Source organism: Cygnus atratus, chromosome 6, assembly GCF_013377495.2.
Source record: "Cygnus atratus isolate AKBS03 ecotype Queensland, Australia chromosome 6, CAtr_DNAZoo_HiC_assembly, whole genome shotgun sequence".
In the NCBI taxonomy this organism is placed as follows: Eukaryota; Metazoa; Chordata; class Aves; order Anseriformes; family Anatidae; genus Cygnus; species Cygnus atratus.
In genome coordinates, this window is record NC_066367.1 from 34,911,862 (window position 1) to 34,934,633 (window position 22,772).

Below are 22,772 nucleotides of genomic sequence, written 5' to 3' on the forward strand. Positions count from 1 at the left end.
TTGTTTTAGGAAAACAAACACAATTTTTATAAGCTTTTTTCTTTTTTTTTTTTTTTTTTTCAAAAAATTAGATCATCTAGATTAATGCCTGCACCAAGACACAGGTAATTTATTTCTTTCAGTCAATGGTAAATTCCCTACCAGCAATATGTGTATTCTATTCGTTATGTATGAATACGCACAATCTATTTAATTTGCATATTCTACTTGCTGTCACTATTAAAACAATGTGGCACACCAGCCTACTATAAGTAATATCATGTCCTCTAGAGTAGTTATCAGCAGTTTGCGGGAATCACAATAATTCATTTCTCTGATGCTGATGAACCATAATTAGCTTTACTGAACCAACAGTACTGGAGAGAAGCTGTATTACAGTACATAATTAGTAGCTGAGCTGATTGGGATCAATCCCAATAGATATGTATTCTCTCCATGTTGTGAAAGAAAAGGAGAAAAGAACCATCCCCAAATGCATTATTATAATTTCAAAGGCTGCTCTTTCCAAGGTTGTTTGTGGGGCTTCTTTGGGGACCCCTAGATCAGCTGCACACCAGACCAGACATCTTCGACCCCCAGTAAACCACGCACCCTTCCTGCCCCTTCCCCTGTCCTGGCTACAAGAAGATGTACGCGTGTTGTGCTTTAAGCCAGTGGGCAGCTCAGCACCACACAGTTTTTTGCTCACTGCCCACCCTTTACCCATAGTGGGTTGAGATGAAGACAATACGAAAGAAAAGGAAATAATAATGATAAAATAATATACAAAACAATTGCTCGCCGCCTCCTGACCGATGTCCAGCCAGATCCTGAGCGGAGGCAGCCCCACCCCAGCCAACTCGCCTAGTGTTATTGCTGAGGGACGTCCCTTTGGGCAGCCTGGGCCAGCTGTGCTGGCTGTGTCCCCTCCCAGCCCCTGGGGCACCCCCAGCCCGAGCTGGCAGGGCAGCACAAGGAGCTGAGCAGTTCTTGGCTCTGGTTGAGCCCTGCTCGGCAGCTACTGAAACATCGCTGTGTTATCAATGCTATTTTCATCAAAAATCCGAAACACAGCATTGTGTGAGCCTCTATGAAGAAAATTAACTCTGTCCCAGCCAAAACCAGGACAGCATGCCCCTTGGAAGCTTCCCAGCTTGAACTACTGGGACTGACCAGACATTATCAAAGAACTTGTTTACTTTGCTAGTGTTTTCAGTATGCACCATCACGTCCCCAAACCATCTTGTTTTGTTTACATAACAGAACATAAAATAACAACTGTTTTATATATATACATATATACTTATGTTTAATCAATTTTTGTTTAGTGGAAATAACAAATTGTTACTTGTTTTCATACAAACACCATGATTCTATGTGGTTAAATATAACCTTTTTACCATAAATATAGTAAAAAAGATTTATTTATCTAACTTTGTGAACTAGTTAAATCTTGGTATTGCGTTCAAGACACTTACAAAATTTTGATCCAACATTTTTACCTTTAACTGTAGGTAAAAAGGAAGTGTATTTTTATGGTAACTTTTTTTTTTTTCCAAATTCCCATTAATTTGGTATATTGGAAAGTGTTCATTATTATATCCAAACTTTTAATTACACGTCTCAGATGTGTACTTTTAATTAACTGATGACATTTTCTTTGTTCAATTTTTGTAGTTCAATACAACTGTCATAAACTTATAAATTTTAATTAAAGCTGCCCCAATCTCTAGCTATATAATGTTCACATAGGAATTTGCCAAAAGGCTTAGCAGTAAGTAAACCAACAGTGAATAATCCCTGAATTGCCAGTGGGATTTGTTTAACAAATTAACATTTGTGTGCAGATAATGAGGTTCTACAATTTACCACATCTAGCAAAGATTTAGCACTACCATGTTTTAAAAAATGAGTAATACTCTGCAATTTACTTAATTGGTTATCACATTCCTATTATATATTAGGTAGTGAAAGAGAGCAGAATTTACACATTCACTAGAACACACACATTTGCCAGAAGTGTATTTTATATGCTGTCATTCCGTTTTTATTGGAAAATGATGAAAGATCTGTTTACATGATGTATCTACCTTGGTTTTCTAGCAAGACTCCAACAACAAAGAAACTTCCCAAGTCCTACAGAAACCTCACAGCAGCTGGGCTCCTGCAGAAACTCATTTCCCTGTGAGGCTTCTGGGCAAACACCAGCAGTATGCACCCGAACCATCTTCCCTCAAGTCAGGAGGCATGCACCACGGCAGCTTGGATGAGCAAACACCACATCAAGAAGTCCAGATTTTGTCTCCGGCAACCCAAAATTCACAGGGGCACTTCCATAAGCCCATTGTGGCAGAAATAATAGACAGCAACTGACTCCTTCAAACTGAGAAATGGTGGAAATAGAGCTGCTAAGTGGTCCCTGTGTAGTCTACCCTGACTCCCGCTCAGCATGCTGATGGTCTGCCATTGCCATCTACAGCTGCCTCTGCTCACACCGGTGCTAGCCCTGAGGCACACACTCTGCAGCACTGCCCTGTAAATTTCCTCACAGTCCCTAAGCTTTCCAAAGGGCATGCGTGTAGAACACTTGTAGATTGACTCCATTGAGGCTATTCGAGTTGGATAATATAAGAAAATCGATAAGGGCAATCAGAGCTTCTACAAAAGACAGATTAAAGCAAGCTGAAATTATCACAGGTCATTTATATTTTGCGGGTAGGATCTAGATAGGCACTAGCACACACGTGGCTGCTCCAACTTCCAAAGAAAAATGCTGCATCACTTTGAACCAAAAAAAAAAAAAATAAATAAATTGGGAAAATATGTGAAATTTGATTGCAACAGTTAGCAGGACAGTTTGGTGAGACAATTGTATAATGGATCAAAAGCTGCATTAGGAGGAACTGGCTGGGAACATGGTATGCACAGATAGGAACTGAGTAGTAAAATTAAAATGATACTGAGCTGACTTAAAATAGAAATTTTATACTTTCCAGTTGTAAGAGAATTCTCTACACACACAAACAAAAACAGTATGTACCATACTTTTACCTAGCGGACAGGTCAACCTGGTAGGATGTATCATTGGAAATCTGGGCATAATATAATGTCTACTCTTGAGTTCTACAGCCATGAATGAAAAGCAGAGGAATTCCTGTAATAAAGAACCTTTGTATTCCTATGTGTTGCAATGTGCAAGGATAAACCAGTATGTCCACTAATGACTCTCATATGAAACTGACAAGGCAGATCAGCTCTGCCTGGAATGCTGAGATGATGAGACGGAAGTAAATGAATGCTGCTCTGCTTCAGATTTCACACCCTCAGTCCAAAATGTGAATGGTATGTGCAACCCTTGAAGCTAAAAGTGCATTGACTGAATTCAGTGACCGAGTAACATGTTCAGCACAGTGGTATATCCAACTGGAAAGAAGAAACAGTTGCTGAAAAGGACACCTAAGGAAAACACCTAAGGAATTAAGCTTTGTTGAGTTAATAAATTACAGTTTTGCCCCTTAGGGGCATCCAGTTTAGCTTCGCTCTGTAAGATATATAATGGCTTTACTATACCATGGATTAGATTAAACGAGGACATGGGGACATCTCACTGACGTGTTAGTTTGTTTCAGGAAAACACAATTTATTGTCTGATATAGATAAGAAATATAGTCTGATAAGAAATAGAGATTTCTTCCTGATAGAATGTTTACAGGGTCCAAAGGCAAGGCATGCAAGGAAAATGAGATATGGATCAATTTGAAAATTTTATCTGGAATGCTGGATGGAGTCACTTTGATTTAGAAAGATATATGGTCTTTTTTTCCATGTCTCCAGCACGTGAAAGTTATGGCACAGGCTTCAAGGCATGGCTACCCTCATGAATTGGACATGGCATATGGGAAATCTGGTTAAATTGAAATATGATTATTAAAAACTCAATGAAACTTGGAAAGTGGACAGAGCACTGCAGAATACTACTCCTATAAGCAGGTATGCCCAGTAAGAGTCATCAGAACTTTTGACATTGTAAGGACATCTTTAATCCGGTCCTCTTTAATATCTTTATCGATGATCTGGATGAGGGGATCGAGTGCACCCTCAGTAAGTTTGCAGATGACACCAAGCTAAGTGCGTGTGTCGATCTGCTCGAGGGCAGGAAGGCTCTGCAGGAGGATCTGGATAGGCTGGAGCGATGGGCTGAGGTCAACTGTAGGAAGTTCAACAAGGCCAAGTGCCGGGTCCTGCACCTGGGACGCAACAACCCCAAGCAGAGCTACAGGCTGGGAGATGAGTGGTTGGAAAGCTGCCTGGCCGAGAAGAACCTGGGAGTACTGGTTGATAGGCAGCTGAATATGAGCCAGCAGTGTGCTCAGGTGGCCAAGAAGGCCAACAGCATCCTGGCTTGTATAAGAAGCAGCGTGGCCAGCAGGTCTAGGGAGGTGATTGTCCCCCTGTACTCGGCTCTGGTGAGGCCGCACCTCGAGTACTGTGTTCAGTTTTGGGCCCCTCACTACAAGAAGGACATGGAGGTGCTCGAGAGAGTCCAGAGAAGGGCGACCAAGCTGGTGTGGGGTCTGGAGAACAAGTCTTACGAGGAGCGGCTGAGGGAACTGGGGTTGTTTAGCCTGGAGAAGAGGAGGCTCAGGGGAGACCTCATCGCTCTCTATAGGTACCTTAAAGGAGGCTGTAGAGAGGTGGGGGTTGGTCTATTCTCCCATGTGCCTGGTGACAGGACGAGGGGGAATGGGCTCAAGTTGCGCCAGGGGAGGTTTAGGTTGGATATTAGGAAGAACTTCTTTACTGAAAGGGTTGTTAGGCATTGGAATGGGCTGCCCAGGTAAGTGGTTGAGCCGCCATCCCTGGAGGTCTTTAAAGACGTTTAGATGTAGTCCTTAGTGATATGGTTTAGTGGAGATTTTGTTAGTGTTAGGACAGAGGTTGGACTAGATGATCTTGGAGGTCTCTTCCAACCTAGACAATTCTGTGATTCTGTGATTCTGTGACATGGGAGTCAGATGCTCTCTTTTTGCTTACAAATAGAAGCTGCAATTTTAATAGCCAGGTCTCCATTAGTAATGAGCAGGAATGGTACTGTGCTGGCCTTAGCTAATAAAGGCTTGGCATGCTTTGGCTAATTTTGGTATAGTAAACTTCTGATGCAGTTAAAGGTTCAGATTCCCAAAATCAGGCAACTGAACATTGAAATGTGGACTGTGGTGACATCCAAGCTGGCTCTCCTGATACATTTTTGGTACAGGCACGTAATCCTGTTTGAGACCAAGAATAAATAAGGACAATGTCTGCATCTCCAGGCCCTCTGTAGCAGATGGGACCATGATTAACAATTCAGCACAAGTATATTGTATAATACACTCATATCTCTCATTTATTCACTGGTGACCAAACGTACTACACTAATTATTTCAGCAAGACTGAGAGATTTCAGATGCTGGATTTAATAGGAAAAAAAATATTCAAAATCCAGGTTATAGCATAGCTGTGTGAGCACAACAACTGCTAGCTGCCTGGTAAAGAAAGAACAAGTTTCTGGAGGTGAGTGAGCCCTATGGCTACTGCCAACTGCCGAAAGAAAAAGAAAAATAAAACCCCGAGGTCCAGGATTCAGAACTGAGCTGTGCTATAGGAGCTAAGTTACTAGTTATATACAGCCTTTTAACCCCATAAAAGTATCAATTAAATGCCTGACATTTAAAGATGTGGGAGTAAACATCCTCTATTCAGATGACAGTGAAGTTCTGTGCATCATTTAAATCACCCATGACTGTCTTTCATTCACTTGCATGTCCTCACTAAACGTGTATTGATCTCACTAAATTGATACAAATCTCTGCTTATCATTTGTGTCAGTAGTTCCATTAGCTGTTAGAAGCAGTTTCAAGTATAATTAATCAACTTCAAGTTGATTGTGCAAGTAATTCTTATTTTCTAATATTTAGTCATTATTAGTAATATTAACGATGAAAAACATTATTAGCCCTCAAACACTCAGAACTGAAAAATCATTTGTTTAACATACAACAAATTACCAGGTTTGGATTCACTTGGATTTTTGCTACCACATGTCTGTAAATCAGAAGAGGATCCACAGAAGCCAGTATAGTAAGTGAAACTGAACTACTAAACTAAATAAGCTAAATTAGTAAGGAATGTTGAGGAAAGCATTAAGATGTAAGCCCCCTCTATCACAGAGACTAAGATTAATTCTGCATTACAGGGAGGTCCCTTTGTGTTAAACAGACACAAACTCCTCTTCTACGGTCCGGTGCCTGTACTTCCCTTTCAGTAACGAGAATGTTGGTCATTTCAACACAAAGGAGAAAATGATTCTACTGCAGCACCTGACAGGCTTCTGAGAAGAGACAAGACATCAAACTCCTCCTCCAGCTGTCCTGTTTTTAATAAAATATTTAAATGTTCCTTGGAACAGAAAGTAGAATTCATCTTCTGCTTTCTCACATAATTACTAAATTTTAGAGTATTTCTTAACACACTTTCCCTTTCTAGCCCAAACTGTTTAATTGAAGTATACAACCTAGAACAGCCTACATGTTAGGGACACAGATCAATTCCCAAATATGCACATTTTGACAGTTAGGATACTCTCCCTTGAGATAAGAGATGTGATTTCAAATTCCTTCAGGCAAACAAAGGATTTGAATTCTGATCAACCAATTCTTCTTGAGAATTAGATCAGGAAAATGCCTATTTTGTGAATTCCAGTAAGATACTGGGAAAATTTAAGTCACACCACTTTGTAGCTCAAAGAAACAACTTGACATGTATGCCCAGTAGCACCTAAGTCTTTAGCAGGAGAACTGAGATTGAGAGAGGACAAGATGTGTGGGGCTTTTCCAGATGTGATTTGACTTGACCTTACAATTTACAATTCCCTTTTCACACCTCAATATGTGTCTTTACACTGAATACTTACATGCTTGCTTTTGTGGGATGTAGTTTAGTTTTGCCAAAACACTGAGATACATGAAAGGAAAGCACTATTCATTATAAAGTATATGTATAGTATATACTGATATATGTCACAGAATGTAAGTACAAACAAAGGAAAGAAGTTACAAAGATTAAGAAATCACAAGCTAGACATATATTCAAACATTTAAATTACAGTAGGTATAATAATATAAAGCTGCTCAGAAATATTTACCAAGGAGAGAGGCTCCACAGGTTCCTCCATTCTGGCAGTAATTGTAGCAATGATTGGTTTCACACCTTTCTCCTGAGTAACTTGGCCAGCAGTGACATCGGGGATCCCCCTTCTCATTTATAATGCACTTTCCTCCATTTTCACAGGTTAGTTTGCAGGTATCATCTGTAGCAAGAGCACACAACTGTTTTCAACAACTCCCTCTCATGTGACTGGCAAAACAGAGCCTGTTCATATTTTAAATGGACCTACTGATCTCTGTCAATGTGGATAAATAAATAAATAAATATATATATATATATATATATCACTTATCATAGAAAAAAGACACCCTTAGAAGACCGTGAGCCCCCACTGGAAAGGCTGTTAAGATCTCCAGAGGCAGTGGGAGCTGTACAGCAGGGCTGGAGGCTGGTATCATACCAAGGTACTGGCATGGGCACGTCTGCTTGGCAGCTAGGTGTGCTTCATCCAAATGATGCAACAGGAAAACTGACCTCCTGAGGACAGCAGTTATTATGAATTCTTGTTTGAAGCTATCATTCTTAGTTTAAGAAATGAAAAAATGAATTTTTGGTTTCATCTGCGGGATCTCAGAAAACTTCCCTGTCTTCTGGTGACCTCAGCGTAATGTGGCTTGCCTTTTCCTATTTGATTTTTTTTTTTTTTTTAATCTCTCTTCCAGTCTATTAACACCCTTCTTAACTAAACTTTATCCAAAATATTTAAAAGGAAACTAGTCAACCTTTAAATCCTCCTCATAAATTGATGTTTGCATGCTAACTTGTTGCTCTTAAACTGTGTTTTCAGATATATTATTTCCTTGCCTGATTATTGCACTTTTTTCAAATTAAACTGAAACTAGACAACAAACCTCAAAATTCTTGTGGAGGACTGAGTGGCACTACATTACTTCAGGTGTTTACAGGGAGAATACTAAATACCATATGTTCTTCATTTTTTGGTATCTACCCTATATATATTTATCTACTGTAACAAAGCTACTTTGTACTTGGAAGTTTGAAGATGCCTCTATTTTATTTAGGTGGTTCATTAAATCCTTTGATGTTCCATGAACCATTCTTCAGTGACTCATTATAGAAGTTGTTTAAATGGATAATGTGGCATAACTTATTGGAGAAAAGGTCTATTTTTGTTTTGCTTATCTTATCTGTTTTACTTATCATTAGTCATGAATTTATAGAGCAGAGCTTAGTAAAAACTGAGCAACACCAAAGTACAGACAAGTGCTCATTTTTATGAACCATTCTGATTGCACATTAAAAACATCAGTTATAGTTCTCTTCTAGACCAATTCTGCAGAGTTAAGATGCAAAATTTGAAAAAAAAAATCAATTATGACAGACATTATTAATTCATCAGAATAATAAAATATCATAATGCATATTTATAAGAATGAAACATGAACTACAAACTTCAAAGTTACTGTAATCACACTGAGAAATACATGCCTTCATATTTTCAGGAAAATATACCGAACCAAAAATTGCCCACAGTAAAGATTTCTAATCCAACTGCCTTTCAAAAATGTAGATATTCACGTCTTAGACATTTTAAATGCAATATACATTAAAACTTTATGCAATGGTCAATGGTTAACCTGGAAAAATATAAAAGTTGTTATATTTTCCATCATGAGATTACTAAAATTTGCTACTGATTTTGTTCTCTATTCAACAGTTTGAATTCAAGAGTTTAAATACAAATCTAATATGAAATGAAGGAAAGTAACTACAACAATTTTGGACTTTTAAATAAACAACAAACTAGGACTGAAAGATGTAATGGATAATCCAGTTTAAAGATACTATGTTAGACTTTAACAGTATAGGGCTTTTAATGCTGCTGTTTTGTTGTCTGAAAGTAAATACAAGAGTCAAATTACTCTTGCTGACTCACATCAGTCAAGTACAAAAGAGGATCAGATGCCTTTGTGTGCGAGACAAGAGCAGAATGATCCCATAGGAGAAAATAGGAAGAAAAAAACAATACAGGAGAGAAACACAGAAGAATTGTTATAAAAAGCTGAACACTCTTAATTTGAATTAGTGAATAAAGGCCTCAAGAGAAAAGAGTTGAGAACATCTGTAATATGCATTTACTTCTGGAACAAAGCAAAGTAAAATAAATCAGAAATACTTCTATCTGTAGTCAATCCAATACTAGTCAGAGCTAGCAGGAACTTGGACTCAAAGACCTCTCAGCTGTTCTTTTCACTTCTGAAATGTCAGAAGTAAATAATTTCACTTGTTATAGTACTTCCAGTCTAGCTACTGAATCTATCTAACATGAAAAAATGTAAAGGGTTACAGGTCATGTAATTTTATATATTTTCTTCTAGCCTGGTTACTTATTCTTCAGCTACCTTGATTTGTCTAATCAATCTTAATACATCTTCAATAAAGATCAGAATAACTTTGATTTGTGTTTTTTCTTATGTTTTTCTTCCTGATATGACTATTTGACAGAAAAATTAATGAACTTATGGCCTATTTACGCTCTTTGCCTCTTTCCTCTAACTGAAAGTAAAATCTTACACAGAAGAAACACTGAAAAAGCAGCAATACAAAGCATTCTGAATCTCACTGATATTTTTTCCTTCACTTGTCCAATTTTTTGTGTGTTCCATCCCTCTTCCCCAAACACACACATACACATCTTTCATTGGCATTTCTATAACAACCTTTTCTTTCTTGAGAAAAATGTATCTTACTTTTTGCTATTTTTTTTCCTCTGAAATATCCACTGATTTCCAGACTAGCCAGCTAAATGGAGAGATGAGGCACATGGTTAATGAATGATAGTCATTGGCACAAGAAGTTTCCCTTCCAACAGTGGAAAATAATCATCTCATGGAGCACAAAAGTATTTGTTCTTGACTATCCTAAAGAGAAGTGCATAATTCATACTTTCCTGAGCTGAATGCACCTATTAAGGAGAAAGTACAGAGTTCTAATGTTATGCTAAGGTTGTGCAAATTTTCCTGTCCCTCCAGATGAGAGTCTTAATGTCTACTAGATTTTTTAGAACAAGTTTTAACCTCTGAATTTTGTCTGAATGCTGTATGAAAGACCTTGATTTCCCTTCAGATTTTTTTTTTTTGCTTTAAAAAATCCATTTGGTTTACAACCCTAGGTGGAAGAGAAAGGGCTAAGAAAAGGATGCACAGTGAGAAGAAACTAACACCTGCTTTAATTTAACCCATTTTCTTCAGTTCTGGGATATATCACTCTTAATGGTATACCTTTCTATAAATACAGAAAATAGTTCTGTAATCAAATATTTTTTCAAACCAGAAGGAGACTTCTGTGTTTTACACTGTTCTATTTGGTATCTAAACAATCTGAAAGCAGGACAGAAATCAAGAAGCTAGCATATGAACTGCCATAGCTTTTGCTAGTACAGCTCCCTGAGGCAGAATTTGTGGGTGAAAAAGAAGGTATACAGGGATTAACCTCTACGTTAAGCCAGAGCACTTGGTCTGCCTCCACTCTTGCACAGTGGGCAAGTCCTCCCAGAAATGTGCTGAAGGGAACACCGTGATAAACTAATGTTTCATCTCTCTTCAGAAGCAATGTCAGATCTGAGTCTTTACATTTTTTTCTCTGGCTTTTCATCCAGTCAAGACAGCATAAATATTCCCTTCTTAAAATGAAAACTGATAAATATTCACCCCCAGAATACTGAACTCCTGGAAGTGTTCCATTACTTTTACTCATTCAGCTGTGATATACACTGTCTTCCTCCAGTGCTAGTCTCTACATTTCCATCCTCTCCGTACATATTTAGCATCACTGTTCTACAGGCAATTAGATACAATGAACCTGATGGATGCAAATCAAGTGGTCTCTCAGAAATATGAAGAGGTACTCTACCAATATGAAATCTAAAGAGTAGCTTCTAAACTTAAAAAGTTGGGCTTGCTACAGTCAAGAAATAAATCACACACACACACAAAAAAAAGTTGTGCTCTGTCAGTCATAATCTGCTTGGGAAAAGAGAGATGGAAGCTTATCTATGAACACACAGGAAATCACTTTCATTTTATTATCAGACCATTCTGAATGATACAACACATGTATATTGCAATAACTCTAGCTTGAGAATGCCAAATTAAACCCCCAAACTGTTTTTCATCCGTTGTAAGAAATGTTGGTAAAACAGCTGTCTGGAGCAATCTGGATTCAGTCTTACAGAAAGCCACTTTAGAATTCCTCACATAGTACTTATGAAGAAAAATCAATTCAATGGATCAAGACTTACAGAAAGGCAATTCTATTATGCAGAATTTCAAGACTTACCTCAATTTTCATTGGTTAAAAATCAACAACAATCCAATGAACCAGAATTTGAGTCGATTTGGGGGGTATAGTCACAAGAAATAGAGCAAGAGCCCTAAAGTGGTTAGACAGCTAAGTAGTAACTATGGGTCATTGAAAATAATTTTTAGATTGTACTGTGTCATCAGAAAAATAAATTTTATTAAAGCATTTCTGGCTTCTGATGACAAGTCAAAAGTAGTCAGGTAGAAATGTTTCCATCTCAGATGAACAAAGAGCTGATACTTGGAGGGGCAGGAATTGTGGATTCTCTCTGAAGACAAAGGGTATTTAAATAGATCTGTCTTAAAAGTTACAGATCTTGTATAGTATACTAATACTTTCTATCACTGACTTCTCAAACACAAAAGAAACCCTATCCTGTGATTTCTAGAACCTTTTAAAATCCAAGCTGGTTAGGAATTCATTTCAGCTGCATAACTACATTAGGTTTGGCCTTAAATACAGTAGAATAATTTCAGAGCACTTAACACTCTTCTTTTATGGGGAAAAAAAAATTATATAGAGAGAGCAAGAAATCAGTAGCTATTTCACCATGAAGTCTAAGTTTCTTCTGTTTTGATTTTAGAGATTATTAGATATTACCAAAAAAAGGTCATTTTAGATAAAAATATTTCAGTTGTTTTTTCTTCTTTTCCTTTTGCTTCAAACTCATTATAATTTGCTATGTTGCTCTTACTGCCTTTTAACCATTGTTGCAGCCTAAGCAGAGTTGTTTCTTGAGGGTCTTTTATTTTTTCTCATGAATGTCTCTAGTTTAATTTGAAATCCAAAACACTTTTGACCTTTTCAAACCTCTTTTGGTCAAAATGTATACACCCATTTTTAAATATAATTTTGTATCAACTCAGCTGGAAAGCTCATTTTTATTTTGATGAATATAAACAGTTTTCTGAATCAGGCATTATGCTCTTTCATATTTAGTTTCCATTTCAAATATGTAATACTTATGATGAACAACATAAAGTAACAAAACTCTGACTCACAGACAGGCTAAACTCTGGCTATGAAAACATTGACCATTTCTTTATTCCCTGCTTCTCACAGTTTTCAATACCTACCTAAGAGGCTCTGATCAATGCATGTTCCATTAACCAATGATTTTCCTTCCGGACAAGCACATGATGCACCAGACGGGTTGAGTAAACAGATGAATTCACATGTCAGATCCAAGCATGGATTAGGCACTGTTTCAGAAGAGAAAATATTTAAAAGTTTATTTTTGGTGGTGGCAGTGGTTTTTGTTTGTTTGTTTTTGTTATAGAATTATCCTGTGTTACAGAACTGGGAAGAAGTAAATAATCACAAAATTCTGATACACTTCCAGTTTCTAGAATATCAACAGCCTGAAGACAGTGAACACTCACTCAAATGGCAGTGCTTGATTCAGACCATGATAGAATTTACTCCATCAATAAGAAACATATTGGTAATATGCAGTAAAAACCCTCATTTGTATTCAGCTCTCTTCTAATTTTTTTATATTCCATTCACAGTATGGGTACACAAGGCAGGCACTTGTCCAATGTCTCTTCAAATGAAAGAAAAGGCATTGAAACGTAAATTTAACTTATATAAAGAAATATAACTAAATCTATTTTCACTTTGTACAACCAAGATATGTTTTACATTTCTACAGCTGATGGTTACTTTAAGGTTTTGGTTTATTTTTCTGAGGTGAACTTGCCAAATATTTAGTTTTAAGTAATTATGCTTACTCACAGTCCATTTGTTTGTAGCGATGAAAAATCAAGGCACTTTTTGCTTTATCAACATCCACACTTAGGTATTCTACAAGGCTCTTGCCAAATTTGTGTACTCTAAATGCACCATTTTTAGGACCTGCTCCATATATGTAATCCTCAAAAATGTCAATTCTATGTGGATGCAGTAAACCTTAAATAAAAATAATACACACAAACATATATTCATATACAAATAGTAAACAATTTTAATAATAACTTAAATTGCATTGTAATTACAAGCTAAAAGCCATTATTATTCAGTGTGCAGTTTTTACCCACAAAGATTGCCTTTTAAAAAGCAATCTTCTTAAAAAGAATTCTTTCCATACTATGAGCAACTAAATGTGTAGCTTTGTATTAGCTTTCAACCTCAGAAAATGGTTGAACATTGAGAAGCAGGAAAACCCTACAGGAAAGACTAGCTGATGAAAGACTACCTTTTATACTACACATTTTAATTCATAACTATGGTAAATAAATGCAAAATAAAATGCAAAGCTTCTACCAATTCCTCATATTTAGCAGCTAGTATCTTCCAGAAGCCTCTGGTGAATTCCAGACCGGTGGTTAAAATGCTCTCTAGCACCAGATATAATATCATCCCAATGAAAATCCAATACCAACTGCCAACTAAGCTTTCCTCAGTGGGCTTTCAAATTTTTGAAGTCTTCAATGTTCTTTCTACTAAAATTTCACAAAATAATGTTACATATATAAACAAATTATTGAAAAGCCAACATGCAATTGTTTAAAAGCAAAGTTTGCTTGATCAGAATCTCTTTTCTTCTGGAATAAACTTTCCCAATTGACATTCTTTTAGTAGAATTCTGTGATTGTTAACTGACTGGAAAGCCAAATTAATTTTTTTTCTCCCAAACTGACTCTGGTCAGATCTCATCACAGTCTACAACTTCCTCATGAGGGAGAGTGGCAAGGCAGCCGCTGATCTCTTCTTTCTGGTGACCAGCGATAGGACCAAGGGAAGGGTTTGAAGCTGTGATAGGGGAGGATTCAGAATGGATATCGGGAAAAGGTTCTTCACTGAGAGAGTGGTTGGACTATGGAACAGGCTCCCCAAGGAAGTCGTCACAGCACTGAGCCTGCCAGAGTTCAAGAAGCATTCAGACAATGCTCTCAGACACATGGTCTGATTTTTTGGGTGGTCCTTTGGCAACCCAGGAGTTGGACTTGATGATCCTTGTGGGTCCCTTCCAACTCAGATATTCTATGATTCTATGATCTATGAACTTTACAATTCCTATGCAATGCCGAAAGCTCCAATTTCTAACCAGTTAAGGTCTTCCTGTTGCAATGCAAATTCAAATGAGGCCACAAAAATATTTCTCACAGTGATATTTAATAGTAACTAAGCTAACTATTAGGTAACAGTCTTGGAAATTTGCACGTATAATTCTGTATTTGTTTCCCTAAAGTAACTTTATCAGATTATTTAAAAACTTAAATACATATTTGTTCAGATAATATCTAAAGTATTATCTACAAAAATCAATGAATATTAGCTCTTAACAGTGAATTTTTTTTCTTACATAGTTTCTCAGTATAGTAAAATTTTTGCCCAGTAAAACAGAAATCATGTTACATAAATCCTCTTCATACCTTGTTTACTGCTCACGGACACAACTGAATCAGAACCATCAAAAAGAACACTTCCAATAACAGATAATTCAAAATCAGCCCAGAACAAACGCTGACTGAACTGATCAACTACAAGACCTAAAAAGAAAAAAAAAAAAAAAGTTCAACCAAGTATATAAAGGTTGAAATTTTTTTTATTAAATATACAGTTTTCTATCATTCGTATTCCAGTGATAAGGATGACAACAAAAATACAGGCTTGGAAACCAAGGAATAAAATATAATATCTGCAGCTTAAACCTTCCTTGAGTCAACTGGTTTCTTTTACTTTCTTAAACTTACGCATCCAAGGTCAGTACCTTAGCAAGTAGGCATCTACCAGTTGGGAATATAAACGTAGGATCTAATCCCATAGTTTTCTCTATTAACAAAAAAAAATCTATTTTGTCAATAGATTTCTAACCAATAGCACTAGAGTGACTGCATGTTAGGAACTTTAAAGCATTCACATTTGATGCTGTATTCTGAATCTATACTGTTTCCACAAATATATATCTAACTATGTATTTGTTACCACCAAAACTTCATACATAGTAATTATTACAGAACTAAAAATAAGATTATTTTAATTAAATTAGGTTGAAAGTATTGCAAGAATTAAACAGCAATATCCACAAATGTGTTTACACTCATATATATGGAAAGAGAGCAAAAGTGAGAGAGTGAGAGTACAAACAAGAATAAAAGACAGAAAACGATGTGACTACTCAGCCTCTAGGCAATAACTAAATAGTTAAATTGAGCAGTCCATGTTACTCTAGGGGATGCTTAAATGATTAATATGTCATTTTAAGTCATGTCAAAAGCTTCAACCTGTAACAATATTTGAACCATAAAAGAATTTAATTCAGAGCTTCTGAAGTTATAGTGTATTTTTAATAAGAATGGGGAAAAGTATTTTTCTTCCTATTTATGTAAGTAGGTAATTCAGAAAAAAATACATCAAAAGAAATTATACATAACAGCAAAAATTCTCATCTTAAGGTCATAAATTAATCAGATACAGATAGATGAGAGGAAGTAGAGGATGTGTGATGCATAGATCAGTGAAATATGTTTCTATTTGTAATACTGTTAAAAAAAAAAGTCTTTAAAAGAAACACTAGAATTCAGACATACAGTTAAAGAGAATAATTTCTGGTAAAATATCATCATAATGTGTTAACTCTGGGTGTTATAAGGTACTTGTAAGAGAGAATATTTTAGAAATAGTCCCCAGTCTCCAGCTTAAAATTATTATTTTTTTTTGCATTTTAGTAAGAATACTTAAATATCAAAAAAAAAAAAAAAACAAACACCTCAATGATTCCTTCACAATACCAGAGATAACACATAGTAAAAAAAATATATTTTTTTAGAACTATATTTACAGATCTGTGCATCTGGCATGTTCACAGTGTTTTATAAAAGAAGCTTGGCGAAAAATAAGCAAGAGTTCTGATAAACTAAATTATGATCTCTTTCAATCCTAATCATCAGAATCTACTTACTGAATTTATTATTGACTATATATTATTGTGTTTCAAACTTGCCTAGAAAAGAGCATTAGCTTCTCCTCAGCTTTCCTTATCACGGATATAATGCCTTAAGTTGTTATATTTCAATCTAATCATGTCAATAAAGAAAGGGTATGACCTTTGTGGGGTGAGTGTAATTTGCATATACAACTCCATAAACCCACCTCAGCTAGGGACTTAGAAGTCTATTAAAATATTACTACTTGTGGTAGTGATAGTGTCAGCTTCTAACTAACATTTAGATATTCAGATAGTAACCTCTAGAAAGAAGCCTGTATTTCAATAGATATGCATAGCAAAGTTGGACAACCCCTAATTTGCGATACAATAATAACAAATTATCATTGTATGCCTGAAGAAACATCAAATACTGCATGAGAAAATGGGTTGCGAACACATCATTGTGGTTTCAAGACAGGATGCTGATATTTAAGAGAGAACCATTTCATTATTGATTTATCATTTCCTTTGTCAAAAAAAAAAAATTACTTTTATCCTGACAATGGAGTCTTAATGGTAATTCACAAGACCTCAACATGCACTGTCAAGCTTCAAAATACTTCTGTAAAATACTGAGATAATTAAGTTGTTGCTTCTTTGAACACCTAAAACCTCATTTTATATTATTTTGCAGCGTATTCAGGAAACTAACTGTAATAGGCTGTAAGACTTCACATACAGTCTTAGAAAGCGTGTTTCTCTGCTAACTGGTGTTCCCTTAATTGATTTTGCTTGTCAAGTGTTATTGAACAAATCATTTTTTTAAACTGATTTTATATAGTCCTTTGGTACTGCTTTGTAAAATTAACCAGTTAAGCTTTGTTACAAAAGTTTAAGTCATATCAGGATGCATTGTTTGAAAAAAATAACTAAAATTTTTTATTAGTAGCTGCACATCAATAACCTGAATATATATTAAAAAGTATACAATAAATATATATTTGCAAACTGAGAAATGAGAATTCAGACAAAAAATCCACAATGAATTAGAAAATGGCATGTGATTAAGAAGAATGGATAAGGTGCACACCTGTAGGTCTTTGTAAATTCTTTTGAACCAATATCCTCCTCAGTGTACCATCCATAGATGATTCCTCTATGTGAGAGCGATCCCCAATAACCGTCCAGTACATCATCCTAAAAGCATTACACATAAAAAGAAAAAAAAAGAAAAAAAGATAGAAGCCTATACTAAACCTCAGAACACTTTATAGAAACTATTTTTTTTTCTTTTGTGAGCAGTCTACCTGAAAGATGGGAGATAGCTCACCCTGTTTTACATACAAGTAAACTGAGTGGCAAGGTTAAGTAAGTGACTTGGAAAAGTTTAGACATTAGTGGATATCATTTTTTTTCTCTTAATTTGCATCGTTATTTGAATTACCAAACCAGAGTAATGTTGAAATATACATACCCCTTTTTAGGATTTACAGCAATTGCATATGGTTCTCCTGCGATACTTGTTAGGAGTCTTGTACAGTTAGGTCCATTCAATTGACCTACATTGATGGAATATCTCAGACTAGTCCAATGAGTTGTATAGTAGCTGAACCAATGCATTCTGGAATGATCGGTCCAGTAAATATTTCCAGCAATCCAGTCAACAGCAATGCCCCTAGGTCTTTTGAATTCTGGACACTAAAAGGAACAGATGTTAAAGTCAGATTTAATGAAATGATCATTCACGGCAGCTGTATAGTCACAGATTTGTATTGGCAAGGAACTTTTAGCTTTAACATATATGGTGAAAAATTTAAAAACACTTCAATGGAAAGACAAGCTCCGCCTGTAGGAGTAAAAGCAGTGGAAGCAGGCTGCTCACAGTTCTACTCAACAAAGAACAAGGCAATAGTTCAAAACAACTGTTTCATCAAGTCTTGGGCTACCTAAATTATGAAAACAGCACTTAGGCATGAGCTACATGAACTACTAATGCTGAAGCAAATAAATGTTACATATCGAAATTCCAAATGAAAGTAAAAGAAAGAACTGAGATTATGCATTTATTATACTCTACGAAAAACTATGCTATGCAATCCGAACCTAACCCTCCTCATTGGAAACATTTTTTGAGACCTTTCTGAGTTATGGCACCTCAGGAGTCTGCCAAGGAAAAATAAAATCACTGCATTCAGAACACTGCAAAAAATTACCTCTGTATTCTGCCCAATATTGGCATGCAGTAGTAAAGAAGCTATTGAAGCACTTTTCCTCCCTTGCTGTTAACTGTAACTGTGCTCCACCATCAATTAAAACTAGAGCTATTCAGCTTCACACACAGCATTTACAAGAGTCGTGACTGATTACATCTTTGAGATTATAAACCATCATATCTGGTTTATATGAAATCATATCTGTATTATGATTTCACAGTTATGATTAAAGTCTAGATCCTAAAATACGGTCCTAAGGGAATAAGACCATACTGCAAACTGGAGATACATATGAAGAATATTCTCTGAAATTTACTAAAATTCCTGAAGAGAGAAGTAAAATCTATAAAATAGGACTACCCAATTATTTCTTACATGAATGCAGTATATCACCAAAAATTAATACTTGCATGAACTAAATACATATAACAATTGTATACTGGTTTACATATAATTATATCAAGTTAAGCTATGAACAAACAAAAATCTATTCTTTGACAAATGCAGCAACGGAATGCTAGTAAACTACGTAACTGAAATCAGTAAAGAAAATCCTAAAATAACTTATTTTCCTTGGGTATCCTTAATACTACAAAGACATTTGTAGACTTTTTTTTCATCATAAAATAAAGGTCATTTCAATCTCTAGGTGAAGTAATAGGACATGCAATGATGCATTTAGATAGCCTGCTGTTTGTAAAACTTTAATACTGCAAAAATGTCATAGAATGCATGTTATAAATGTAAACAGAACCCCGACTTCCTATTTAGATGAATATTAAACCAGCAAAATCAACCACCGAATTTACAAATCGGTACTTCTTTAAAACACAGGTCATAGTAGTTTTTTTTAGTTAAAATAATACATCATAAATCTTTTTACAAAATGATGATGCTTTCAGAAATACAACAAAAATAAATTATTCTCTCAAGAAGTGTAGCATCTGAATGCAACATTCCGTTTTGTTTTTTTCCACTTGTTAAGTTATCCAAGCATAGCTCAAAGAATTTCAAGTAAAAGCCATCATACCTGAAAATGTGTTTTTTTGATTTTTTTTTTTCTGATAACCTTTCATTGCATTTTTTAATCTAAGATCCTTTTAATCCGGGATAATATTCATGAATCTGTGTCTAGAAGACTCTCATGCCTGGAGATCTCCAGTTACTCTTTTGGAGACCATTAAGATTAATGACTTACCTGGAAGCACTGGACTACAGTCCTGGAACTACACTGGACTACACTGGAACCAAATGTTCTTTTGGGACAACAGCTACCATGGCCAGCAATGTCCCTTGCCTTTCTTTGGACTGTTCATGAACCGCTGTTTACAGTAAGACTGTTTTTTTTTTTTTTTTTTTTTTAACCTGGTTAACATATCATGCAAGTTCCCATGCAGTGTGAGGGATGGTTCTCAAAAAGCTGTTGAAAGCGGATGAAACATGCAGAAAAACTTCTGGAACAACGTTGGGTTGCTTACTAACACTGATCTTTCCTCATTCTCAACTATACAGGAGAAGTGACATTTCAGTAATGCTGGGATTCATATTAAAGATCAAATTAACAAGGAGATAACCATAAGAAATGGAAAGCAGACATCTGGTGTAACAGCTTAAAAAGGGAGAATAAAAAAAAAAAAAAACACTAGCTGATGCTACTGCCGTTTAATTCTCAGTTGTGTTCATTGTTTCAACCTAGCTATATCATGTTTCTGATGTCTTATGCAACTTCTTGTACTGTCTACGAAAATTACTTACTGTAAATGAGCTTTTACCTAAATAGGTTATTTGGATTATGTTAATTTTAAAGAATGATTTTTGCATACAGAATAAGGCTGAAAATACAGGAACAAAATCTTATTTTCTACAGTTCTTTTAGCCCACTTTGATGCTGAATATAATTTACTACAATTTATTAGAAAACCTGGGATTTGAAGCCTGATAACCTTTTATAACGTTAGTTTCTGCACATCTACTGAACATGTCGGCCTGACCATTTTTTATCTGAATTGTTGCCTATTGTAAAACATCTTTTAAAGGTACATAAATAAATAAAGCTACAGTAGCAACTTGGATTTGGAAATCGTTTTGATATAGTGATGGATTACATTCAGAAATCAATCTCTGAAGCTGAATTTGATTGGAGGAAGTTTGTTACACATACAGCAGGAACTCATCACCTTGCAATTCTCAGCATTTTAACTAGAAAAGACAAATTAAAAATATAAGTTCTATCATAAGTACATCTGAAGAAGTATTTTTGCTGTTTTCTTTAGAGATGTTTTTGGTATTGCATTTCTGTAGAAAAAGAGTAAAAGAATGATTTTTTTTTAATGTATCTTGATTAAAAATAATATATTATCCAATAATAGATAGCAATAAAAATAAATTAGAAACAATGATACTTGAGAACTCTTAGGCTTTCACTTCTGAAAACAGAAAATTTCCTTAACAGACGAGCATCCCAGTAGATGCAAATATTCACCAAACCACTGTTTGTATTACATAAGTAGGATCATTTAAATAACATATCTGTCTGATACCAGACGGAGAGGCTCTCCTAAGGTCATAATTAAACATCATCCATACAGAGCTGCTGCTTCAATGTAAAGCAATAACTTAATGCTGTTACCTTTAAGAATAGTAAAAACATTCTGATGATCAGCACAACTAAAAAAGAAGCAGAAAACCTGTTACTGTTCAAATTGGTTAACAGCTGAAAAGACCAGTGTAGATATTCCTTAAATATTCCTTGAGCTTGAATATCTGCTATTGTCATCAAGCATTTGCGCAGGAGCTCTCCTGTACTAATGGTATCATGGTGTGTACTGGAACATCTCAGTGTATGGATCTGAGCAGGATTTTTTTTTTTAATAGTATTTATTAGTACTTGGAAAACATCTTCTGCATAATTAATATACCGTCAGGTAAAAATTCCCCAGGTCAGTTCCAGTAACCTCATGAAACATGTAAGTCACAGAAAATATTTGTGAGGGTAACCTGGAAAATTTCTGTAAACCAAACATTATCATTTTATAGATTTCAAACTACTGTCTGCAGACTTAGATACCACTTTTACTTCATATAATGTGCGTTAACAGAACATATTTAAGCTATGGTACATTTTAGCTGGGGTTAGTAGAACATTTAAACCATTTTTCCATTTAAAGCAATGGACTGAATTCCCCATGACCTGGGGAAAAGTTGGGAGTACATGGGTAGATAGCTATATCATAGGAGTGGTTGAGGGCCCTTGCTAAGCTCTCAGAACAGTGAGCCTGGAGCAAGCTGCTAATATACTGATTAAATACATTACAAAACCTATGTTTTTCTTCCTATTATACAGTACAATTATTTTAATGTTCAACTTTGTGTTCTCTTCCATGAAAAAACAGCACTTGAGTTTAAGTGGCAAATCACTGTGTTGAATATTCACCTCAGATAACTTATATATCCTCTCTCAAAGGATTACACCAGTGAACAGCTGCACCAGTTATCACCAATTCACTTGTATGAACTTGATCAGAATGTAATCCTCTTCTGTACCTGCCAATAAACTCTGAAGAGTTGATATTTACTATTTCCTTTAATGCTTCAATTTGTGCCAAGTTTAAACCCCTTTTCACAGAAAAATGTAAGAGATACTCAAAGCTGTTCTCTGAGGAAGGCTCTTGATATGCTAATTCCATGGAGCAATTTCAGTTGAGATGTATTTTCTGCTTTAATGCAATTACCTGAAAATGCAGGTGAGTTTGTTCAAGTTTGCCATCCTGATTTACATATCAAAGTCTAGATATAAAAGTTATAATGTAACCTTTGAAAACTTATCCATTAAAAATTTGAGTTAAGTATAAGGAATTTTCAAGCTTTTCAAAATCAAAATTTAAGTGACAGTGCTAAAGCAACACTATAAATTAATTAAATCACTGATCTGCTATATATATGGCAATAGTATTTGAGTATTAATGAGATAATATTCGGAAAATATTCTGAATAGGTTAATGCAGTGAGAAATAAATGCTTCACAAATATAAATGCAAGGTGGTTGGAATTAGATGACCTTTAATGTCCCTTCCAACCCAAGCCATGCTGATTCTATGATAAATGAAAGGTCTCCAACTTATATTCAGATATACTCAATTCTGTTCATTTTCCACATACAGATTTGTAAAAAGCTTTAT

At 35.5% G+C, this 22,772-nt stretch overlaps 1 protein-coding gene across 1 annotated transcript in view; it reads right to left on the bottom strand.

Moving 5' to 3' along the window:
* Positions 1 to 22,772, bottom strand: part of LRP1B (LDL receptor related protein 1B) — a 509,529-nt gene that overhangs the window by 31,703 nt on the left and 455,054 nt on the right. The window contains 6 exon segments of the mRNA XM_050711674.1: positions 7,163 to 7,327; positions 12,585 to 12,710; positions 13,246 to 13,419; positions 14,886 to 15,002; positions 17,472 to 17,578; positions 17,856 to 18,079. Of these exon segments, the coding sequence (XP_050567631.1) occupies positions 7,163 to 7,327; positions 12,585 to 12,710; positions 13,246 to 13,419; positions 14,886 to 15,002; positions 17,472 to 17,578; positions 17,856 to 18,079 (913 nt within the window).